The sequence below is a fragment of the Pteropus vampyrus genome, unplaced genomic scaffold (genome assembly GCF_000151845.1).
Source record: "Pteropus vampyrus isolate Shadow unplaced genomic scaffold, Pvam_2.0 Scaffold40, whole genome shotgun sequence".
NCBI classification, from domain to species: Eukaryota; Metazoa; Chordata; class Mammalia; order Chiroptera; family Pteropodidae; genus Pteropus; species Pteropus vampyrus.
In genome coordinates, this window is record NW_011888821.1 from 7,440,341 (window position 1) to 7,451,100 (window position 10,760).

Below are 10,760 nucleotides of genomic sequence, written 5' to 3' on the forward strand. Positions count from 1 at the left end.
GAAGGAAGGAAAGGCGAGTGATGGATAGAAGGTTCTGCAGGAATAAATGGCAAGTGCATCATTACCTGTTCCTTTGTCTGAGCTTTCTGTACCACATCCCGCCCGACTTTGATACGTGGAGTCAGGATGGATCTGGTGAAATCCGTCACATTAATTCCCATGAGGTGACAAACTTTCTGAGCAGCTGGATGGAGGAAAGAAGCATCACAAAAGAGAAGACTAGGAAAGAAAGGCACATCCCATGGGATATTTGTGGTCTGCGCATACATTGTTTTTTTTTTTTTTTTTGGTGTGGGGGGTAGAGATTGAGTATGATGGAAGTGAACACAGCATAGAGTCCTAAAAACTGCTGTCATTAGTGACCTCACCCCCAATGTTGGGAGAGCAAGGGCTGTGCTGTCAATGTCATCTACACTGTTTTGTTTCATTTTAAAGACAAAGCGGTATTAGAAAATATTCACAAACACCAATTCTGGAAGGTGGACACGTGCGTTCTTGTTGTATCAATATATATGTTTTTCTGCATTTAAAAACTTTTTCTCAAAGAAAATCCACCATCGGCTGCTTTCTTAACGTGAAGACTAGTGTTGCATGAGGGTTTGCGCGTGAAAGGTGGATGATAAGTAGAGTGGTTTTAGGGTTTTTTTCCTAATTTCTTTGCAGGGGTGCTTTCTGGGTTCCTCTCCTGGGAGTGAGGATTCCTGTAACTTGCCATATTGGGGAGGTGACACATAAGAAACGACGGACAGATCTAAGGGAGGGTAAGTTCTAGGGGGCTTGCAAAAGCAACACAACGTATGACCCGGAGTGGGGGTGCGAGACCACAGGTGGACAAACTCGTAACCCAAGTTGTCCTTTAGGCTCAGCCCCCAACAGGCGTGGTGGTAGCCAGGCGATCTTCCATAACACGAAATGCTACCTATGCGCATGCAGGGCTATCAGATGTAGGGAAAAAATACAGGATGCCCAGTGAAACCTGAATACCAGAAAAACAACAAACACCTTTTTAGTATTTTTATGTCCCAAATATTGCCTAGGGCACACTTATAATCAGAAGTGTCTGTTGTCTATCTGACACTCGAGTTTAATGGCACATCTTATATTTTTATCTGGCAGCTCTGTTTGCAGAGAAATCGGAGGTCCGTCTTCCCAGCAAGACCACATGTGCCATAAGAAATGGAGCTGTTTCTACATTGCTTCCTGCTGCATCCCAGTGTACAACGTGCTGAAAACTATTTGTTAAGTAAACGAGTGGGGGTGAGTTAGAACTGATGCTCCCTATGGCTACTGTCTGGTCTAAAACTTTTAGATGGTTTCCCTCCACACTCTGACTCAAGAACTTTCCACTGTAGGATCCTCAGCAGCGAAAAGTTTGAAAAAAGAGAAAAGTCAGTGAAAATAACTTAGTTTAGCTCTTGTCAATGCCCCCTATAACCCCATTCAGAAAAAAAAAAAACAACCAAAGACTCAATGTGGCCCTCCCTCTCAACGCCAAAGTCGTCAGTTACAAGAGGCGGAAAGCACCTGTGTTATCTGGCATGGATGCCTGGTCTGTGTTTCTTTCCTTCTTGAAAACAATGTTGCCAAGCTGCAGGACGGACGACACCACCTTCAGTACGGCTGGGGAGAGGACAGAGGGGCAGGTAAGACACACACGTCAACACCCGGATGCCATAGAGGTCTGGAGTCTAAAAGTCACTAGGGACCCAGAACAGCCTCTATTTCTCCTAACGAGACTCAATTCTGAGCTTTTAAGAGAAAACCATATCACTCCAACTCCCTGCTAATGGGGGAGAAAACTTGGCCAGGAAGAACAGAATATTTATGGATGACTGCTAAAACCTTGTGCTACAGCGGAATACTATGTGGCAGGGGTTGGCCAACTACAGCCTGTGGATCAAATCCAGCCCACCACTTGACATGATAAATAAAGTTTTATTGAGACACATTGTCAATAAAGTTTTATCGAAACACAGCCACACTCGTGCACTTACATATTGTCTATAGCTGTTTGCATGCTATGGTAGCAGAGTTGAACAGTTGCAACAGACCGTATAGCCTACAAAAGCTAACACATTTACTACCTGGCCCTTTACAGAACACATTTATCAACCCCCACTATGTAGCAAATAGAATGATTTGGTACTAAAAACAACAAAATTTCTGCATCTCACAAACAGGAATGCTTAAAAATAAAAGATGCCAAATATAAAGATGAATATACCATATAAATCCATTTATGGAAAGTTCGAGAACAGGCAAAACTATGCTGTTAGAAGTCAAGTTTATGATTTTCCTTGATTGGGAGAAGCCAGTAGAAGGAACATGTGTGAGGTCGGGTTGGGGGAGCTGGTAGTGTTCTCTTACTTGAAATGGGTGCTAGTTGCACAGGTGTGTTCAGTCTGTAAAAATTCTTGGGATTGTATACTTATGACATACACAATTTCCTAAATGTAAATTATATGTCAATAAAAGGTATTTTAAAAATAAAAACAAACCCTGTACTTCCCAATGTATACTGGCTGGGTGTGCAAGACGCTCATGTTAGGATGAAGAGTGGGAAATTCTTTCCCACCTGCCTAGGTGTCTCCAGACAAAACACTGTGTTCCCAGAGCCTTGGAACCTTTCTGACTCCACACTCAGCCCGTGTCACTGTTCAGGTGATTTCTTTGTCTAGAATCCCCATAACACCATCATGAGTTACTGGATACTGGGGGCATTGGCCTATCATCTTTGTATTCCCAAAGCCTCATCCAAGGTCCAGACACATGTGGAAGGAGGGGAGATGGAGGGAAGATGAATACAGAATGATGGATCAATGGATGGATTGATAAATGGATAAGGGATGGATGGATGAATTAATGTATGGATGGATGGATGGATGGATAAAAAGAAGGAAGATGAATAATGTATGGATGGATGGATGGAGGATTGATTAATACAAATGCCTGGCTTTAGCTCAACTCAGGTGCAAATCACCTAGGATTTCCAAGAAGAAATCAGTGTGTTCTAGGCATAAATCCTAGAGATGTCTTTCTCTGGTTCCTCAAGCCAAGTTAAGGGTGACAGCCCTTCACAATAGCTGCCCTCATACCTTAGGAACCCTGGCCCAGCTCGGCAAAGGAAAGGCCCGGCTGCTGGCTGACCACCCACCTTCCAACTCACAACTGCAGAAACCTTTCCCTTCAAAATGAACACAGCTGCTGTGGACAGGATGCTGCTAAGGCAGTTTCTTTTTAACAATACTATCTGTGGAAGGGGCTTTGTAATTTGTCCAGTGCCACGACACTCGTGGTTTTTAAACTGCACGTCTAAACGAGGGGTGGCTGAAATGCCTGCAGAGCCCAGGGATGCAGTGTAACTCGGAGTTTCTCGGCCTTGGCACTTCTACAACTTAGGGCCAGATAATTCCTTGCCGGGGGGTGGGGCGGGGGGGCTGCCCTGTGCACCGCGGCAGGATGTTTCACAGCATCCCTGGTCTCTAACCACTAGATGTCAGTGGTGTTCTCCCTTCCCGAGCTGCGAGAACCAAAATATCTTGAGATATTGCTAGAGTTCCCCTGGGGAGCCGACTCCCCTCGCCCCGCTGCAGACTGACGGGGACTCCGGCGGGGGGCGGAGAGAGGCGGTTGTAATCCCACCTGAAGGGACACAGCTGCTACTCCAAGCATGGCCATGGGGGAGGCAAGCCCAGTGCCGCCAGACTTCTGATCTTACCAAAGATCATGGACATTCAGATTCTTATTGTAATTAAATAAGGCATATAAAGCACTTAGCATATTGCTTTGTCACCTGATGTCTTCACTTTAAATATAAGCATTTCCATATAAGTCAATGTTTTTTTTTAAAAACAATGTAAATGGCCCCATAGTTTTCTTTAATAAGGTCAAACAATAATTTAATAAATCCTTTATTGATCATTTTAGTTTGTTCCAGTTTTCTTTTCTTTAAATAAAACTGGACATCCTGGTACATTTAAAAAAAAGGGGGGAGGTTTAGCAAATGCCTGACACACAGCAGGTACTTAATCATTAACTGTATCTTTTTAAGCAAAGATTAGAAGCAAAACTGACTCGTGTCACAAATAAAATAAATTATTCTTGGAGAGCCGATGTCATTCAGGAAGGGATGCTGTTAGCACTGGATTCTGATGTGGGACCCTGGCCAAAATCCACAAACACTGTCCATTTGTCATCTGCCCCATGAAGCCTTCTTTTTGTGGACCCCGAGTTATCTCAGGAGGAGCTACCCCTCCCTATAGCTGCATTTCAGGAAACTTAGTGCTATTTTGGGGCTCCAAAGGGGCGTGGGAAGGAAAGGAAATTTTCCACAATCTTGCTCTGGTGTTCCCAGAAGAGATTAACCTTGAACATTGGGGCATGTCTAATCAGAAAGAAAAGAGTTTCTGAAGCACAGCGTGGAGACCAAGGGTATCTCTTTGAGCTGTCCTGCTCTCAGGACCAAATGTGTTCCTTGTCATTCGTTGATGAGATTAATCAATCTTGGTCTATCACCAGAACTAGAAGGGCTCCAGGAGACTTGCTGCCTCGATTCCTCCCTCTTCTCTATCCTACGCCCACATGCTCCTGAGGACAACTACTTTCCTACCTCCATCTCCAGAGCTTTCCACAACCCCAGCTATAATGAGTAGCTCAGGAATATGCACATCAACCCAGGCCAACCAGGAAGAGTAAGTGAGACTTCATTCAGGTATTCAAGCAGGAATGCACTCTGCTCTCTTCTGCTGGACATAAACCCGAAGGATATAAGGGCTGGAGCCACAGCAGCCCTCCTACTGTCAAGAAACTACAGCCTACCTAAGACAGTGTTGAGAGACCAGGTTCTAGAGACATCCTTTGAGCCCCTAGACTCACTATACCTGAAACCAGTATCCCCGAAAATAATTCAGTTCTATGAGTGAATCATTTTCCGTTTTGCTTAAGCCAGTTTGGGTCACTGGTAATTAAAAGAGTCCTAGCTTATGTAGTCAGTTTTCTAAAATACCAATAAACCACCTAAAGTAATATTCATTTTCCTTTTTTTTTTTTGAGGGGTAGGGATTTCAGAAAGCAGAAATCTGTCCTGACCAGAGAAGCATCCCCAGCTGGTTCCAGTGGAGCCAAAAGCATGAATCCAGGGGTCCTTGCCAGCCCCCAGACGCAAGGCGTGAAGACTTACACAGCTGCTCCTCCTCACTGAAGCCCATAATCCCCATGGCCTCCAAGGTCTCCTGGAACATCTCGTCGTCCTGGGCAGCTGGGATGGGCACAAAGCCATTGGACAGGAACGTGTAGTTGTTGAAGCCCTCCAAAAGCAAGTCATCTGGAGGGAGAGGGAGAGGGAGCGTGGTCAGGAAAGGTGCATTGCTACTCAAACACCGCACCGGAAGCTGGTAAAGGGCCTGGGCCATCCTGGCTTCTTTCCCTTTCCCAAGACTTGGATGATTTAAAACCTTCCTTCTGCATCCTCATGTTGGTGGCCTCACAGCCATCATTGGGCCTTGGACAGTGGTGCAAGTCCCAGGGGACACTGTCCCAGGGGACCTGGCAGCTGAAATCCAGCCTTGACCCCACTGGTTAAGCCATGACCCCCGACATGGAGGAAGGGACACCTGTATCTCAACTGCCCAAAGGAACTCTGCCTTCAGGAACAAAGCTGTCTGAAAAGTTAGATCAATCGTTATCCATTTATTAAATTATAGAAAATAAAATCAAACGTGCATGTGAATTTTAAAAATCAATTACTAACAGAAGATTTATAATAAAAACCGCATTCCCTGTCCCATCCCTTCTCCAATTCCTACCTTACCCCACAATAACTGTTTTTATCTCTTTTAGCTGTTTCTCCTGATAGTTACCACTATTTCTTTATATAATAAGCTTACTAATATTATGTTTTTAAATCATATATAATAGGCTATTTCTGAATATGTCTAACTTAGATATCATCTACTGACTTCCCCCTATGGTGGTTAAAGACTGACTCTTTTACAGCATCCTCCCTCTCCTCCAAATATTTGTGGTTGTTTTTATAAATAAAGTTTTATTGGAACACAGCCACTCCCATTTCCTTGTCTACTGTCTATGGCTGCTTTCACGCTACAGTGGCAGAGTTGAGCAGCTGCCACAGAAACTATATGGTCCCTGAAGCTTGAAATATTTACTACCTGGTCCTTTAGCAAAAACATCTGCCAACTCCTTGTTTACATTATTACATCTATTAAACGTTGTTCTCTGTAAGGTCATTTTCTGTGGTTACATACTTTTGTTGGTATTCAGCCCTCTTTTCTCCCCGCCAATTTATAATTGCTTCTCTTTTTCTTGTACCATTTGCGTTTATGCCATCTTCCAGACTGATCTTTAATTAGGCCGGATTTGATTATACTTTTGGAGGGACGTCAGTGAGATACTTTTATTTTAAAACAAAAGTCTTTTATGGGTCAAGTCACTTGGAAGCGACTTGATAACCTCGAGGTTAAACTGACCCAAGACATCAGTTAACTTAAGGCCTGGGATTAACTGAAATGCCTGATTAAAGTCACAAGGATTTGGGTCTTAGCCAAGAATTCATTATCTGGGCAGCGGATAAATTTTAAAATATTTGATTCTCTCTAAGAGCCTAGCCTCTTCCCAGATCAACCATCAAGAATACAGATGGTCTCTAGGAATTTTAGTTGTTAGCGATTTCTGGAAAACTCGGGGCAGGCACAGAACTGGAACCCAAGTGACCAAATGGCCGAACTATTGACTTTGGTGCTAAACAGGACGGGAAGGGATATAAACACGTCTCCCTCGGCCACCTCAAGTGTCCATACTGTCCCTCCTAACTTACCCATTTGCTAGGGTGTAACATCCACTCAGCATCCCAGCTGTTAACCAGCCAACCATCAGATGAAATCATGAAGGCTGCCTCCCTCTAGTGGTGGCACACTGAAGTTCACCTCATTCTTAAAAAACAACTCACCTTGGACCACAAAACTGAGAGGAAGCGGTTCGTAAGGCTGTCCTAAAGTTTTAAACTTCAAGCTTATTACTAGAATGGAGACCGTGGTCATATATTCACTGGTACATTCCCTTTCTCAGCTAGGTGATTTACATGTTCTAAGAATTAGATTTCTAGAACTACATTTCTAGAACGTATCATTTCCTAACGGTATATTGTTTTCACATGAACAAATGTTTTCCCTACAACGGAGGTCAGCAAACTAAGGCACACGGCCTATTTTTGTAAATAAAACTGTACTGTATATAATACAGCTATGCCCATTGGCTTGTGTATTGCCTATGCCTGCTTTTTGCGTTACGCACAATGGCAGAGCCGAGTAGTGACAGAAATATGTGGCCTGCAAAAGCCTAAAAGATTTCCTATCTAGCCCTTTACAGAAAGTTTGTTGACCCCTGCCACACAAAGGTCACTTCAAAGTCACTCTTAAACAAAGATAATGAAAAGTGCTTAGTTCCACTTGCCCTGCAAACTCCGTATAAAACAGTATCTTATACACTTGCAAGTTTTATAAAGTGGCAAATACAGCAATTGTCTTTTTCCCTTCCTGGAAGACACCAACTATGTCTGACTGAACTGACGCCTTCCAATCTAATTGGACCTGATTCGTTAATTATCTAATGCCTAATGGGACTCGACGTCACATCGTAGGTGCTCAGTAAATGAGAAGGACTGAACAAAAGCACACTCAGCCACTGAAAGGAGATGAGGAATAACGCATCTGCCACCCAGAGATATCATTCTTTCCCTGAGAATCTCAGACTCTGTTTTAATGGCTAGTCGACTAACCTTGGATGATGATGAAAGGGAGAGCTGAAACCTCCCAACGCTCACCCTTGCTAGTCACTTACTTTTCATCTTATCCTTGGCTCCGGCAATCAGATAGTAAAAGATGTGGAACGTCCTCTCGTCCCTGGCTTGGCGAATTGCCCGTGACTTTTCTAGCAGATCTGGTTTGGGAGGAGTTAAGAATTCTGCGGATACCATGGGTGTTCCCCTTGTAGAAATTCGACCTTTCTCCCCAATCCCAGTCACACCAGCTGCTGGAGGGGACACCGCCAGGAGCTGGGAGAGGCTTTCTGGAGAGTTCTAAGAAGACTTAGAGATGGGGCCGAGTCAAGCCGTTAGATACTATAAAGAATTACCCTCTCTATGATGTAGTAATCCCTGTGCTAAGTGTTTGACACGCATGGTCTCACTTAAGCCTCACAAACTATCCCAGGAAGTGAGTGCGAATATTATTTACATTTTCAATATAGGGAAACTGAGGCTGGGGTGGGGGTGGGGAAATCACTTTCCAAGAGCACACAGTTAGGAAGGGGCAAAGCCAAGTGGCTGTGGTGGCCAAAACACCCCAGCCAAGGGGCTGAGCTTCACAGAGCTGGGTGCCAGCCATGGCTGGCAGAGTGACCTTGACCCAGCCGACTAGCCTTGGGAGAGAGACTGTAAACAGGCCCTGCTCATTAATCTAAGGAGAGTTGTTCTGCCAGGGGCGGGGGCGTGGAGACCATGGTAGGGGACGGCACATGGGTGGCTGGGCTGTTGTACCAGGTGGAATGATGAGATTATAAATTAGCCTCTCGTGGGCTCTAAACAAAAGGTTAACTGACAGTTAAGCATCAAAGCCACGTATCGGAGGCTCACTTTGGGCCAAGGACCAAGGCAGGGGCCGTGCACATCATTTCTTAAATGCACACTGAAGTCTGGCTCCTCACGTAGGTGCCATTATCATTCCCACTTTACAGGCGGCAAAACTGAGGCTCGGAAAGGGTAAGCGAGTTGCTAGCACGGCAGAGCCGAGACCTGGACTCAGACCTGTGCCACTCCGAGGTCCGCCCTCTCATTCAGGGCACCGAAACGCCACTGCAGCGCTCCCCTGGGTCCTGCCAAGCCAAGCAAATGCTCCGCAGGCAGCTGCGAAAGCACAGTGCCCCTGAGCCTCACAGAGGCGCCTGTGACACTTCTATGCTGACCGGTCACGGAACCCTAGACTTGGTTCCCGAGCCCATAAATTTCTCACTCAGCTCCGCTTCGCCATCCAGATGCTCAGGAGATGCTCTACGTGTCCTTGGCAGCATGGCCACTCCTGTGGGAAAGTTCTCTTTACACCGATTTCCTATCTGCGGGCTGGAGCTAGTTACAGACCAGCCACCCAAGGAGGACAAGGGGTCCTGGGTTTGGCTGTCTCGATAAGGGTGGAGTAACGATCACACCACAGCCAGGACTCAGCCAGCTCCTACTCTGTCCCTGGCATGGTTCTAAGTGAAATAATTATGGGAATTAATTCACTTTATTCTTCCAATACCTCTGTGAGGCAGGCATTATTATCATCTCCATTTCACTGGTGAGGCACAGAGAGGTTAAGTAAGTGGCCCAAAGCCTCTCAGGGAGAGGGCAACCCAGGATCAAACACAGGCTTTTTGAGGTTCAAACACGGAACCACCACAGTGCAACGCCTGCTGTTAAGGGGGATGACTCAGGGAAGGTTTGTTTGGGAAGGCCAAGAGCCTGGGGGAGAGGGGCAGTTCCTGGGCCTTTCTTGGGCCCCCTCGGGCTCCAGGCAGGAGGTTGGCTATGGGGGAGTCATGCGGCCCAGGCCCAGCAAAGGATACACGTCTCGATGTTGGCTCCCACGATGTAACCGGTGACATCAAAATTGATGCGGATGAACTTGCCCTGCCAAGAGGAAAACACAGGTCATGGTCGGTTCCCAAGCCTCAGCCCTTCACTCCCTTCCTGCAGGCAAGAGGACAGGGAGATGTCAGGGAGCATTCAGGGCGAAACACCCACACACTCGGAGTCTCACAGGCCAGCCTGTCAGAAGGGACCGCATCTGCCAAGCTGGAGCAGGGAGGCTATGTAGGCAGGTCCCGGCCATGCTCTGGGCCTTGGGGCTCATCAGATCTCTCATTAGAGAGGATATGCCCAATTGGCCAGCCCTCCACCTCGGCTGAACCACAGAACCAAGGGCTGCCAGGTCCTGCCTCTGGCAGCACTGGCCCTTTTCCTACTGTCAACAGATGACAAAGGACGGCAGCCTTCCCCTCCCCCCGCCCACGATGAGGTGCATGCTGGGAGGAGTTCACCTGTGTTGACACAACCCCCAAGGCTTGCTCAGGCCTTGACACAACTCTCACACCTTCCCCATCAGGAAGTCAGACAGTAGGATGACCACAGGCATGGCAACGGCAACGGAGAACCTGCTGGCCCTGGGGGCCATCCCTCACTCTCCCTCCCGGAAGGCATGGGCACCGGTGAGCAGAGGACATTTTTAGGGGTTAACTTTGAATGTGCTCTCATTTGTGACATGCGAGAAACTTTGCAGGGGGTTGGGACACGCAAAGGCAGTGCTTCTCGGCAGAGGCAGCACATCCTCCGGGAGGATTTTGGAAATTTGGGCAAGTGGCTGATTGGGGTGTCACATGATGGCAGAGGTCGCTCCTCTTGGTGGACAGGGGCCCAAGATGCTAGGCGTCCTGCAATGGCCGAGAGAGTACCAGACACCAAGCACTGTCCACATCCCCTGTGACTTTCCAATGTCCCATCTGACGCTCACGGAAGTGAAGAACCTGCTTGTGATTAGCTCTGTAACCTTGTTTTAGGTAAAAACACACAAAATGTTATTCTAACATAAGAATGCCACAACTGTGTAACTCCAGAGCAAACTGTCCTTCGGTTCAGAGCTTTCCCAAGAGCATGACATCACCTTGGAAAATCCCGTCCTATGGCATCAGTCCCCAGACAACCGCCCTGCGTT

General features: G+C 46.6%; 1 protein-coding gene across 1 annotated transcript in view; it reads right to left on the reverse strand.

The window, feature by feature from the left end:
- The window catches only part of LOC105290973 (myosin-11-like), a 116,507-nt gene that overhangs the window by 22,058 nt on the left and 83,689 nt on the right, over nt 1-10,760 (reverse strand). Inside the window, exons 9-13 of the mRNA XM_023529667.1 lie at nt 9,616-9,679; nt 7,855-7,953; nt 5,180-5,323; nt 1,525-1,620; nt 66-184 (exon numbers count right to left, since the gene is read on the reverse strand). Of these exons, the coding sequence (XP_023385435.1) occupies nt 66-184; nt 1,525-1,620; nt 5,180-5,323; nt 7,855-7,953; nt 9,616-9,679 (522 nt within the window). The remainder of the gene's footprint in view (nt 1-65; nt 185-1,524; nt 1,621-5,179; nt 5,324-7,854; nt 7,954-9,615; nt 9,680-10,760) is intronic.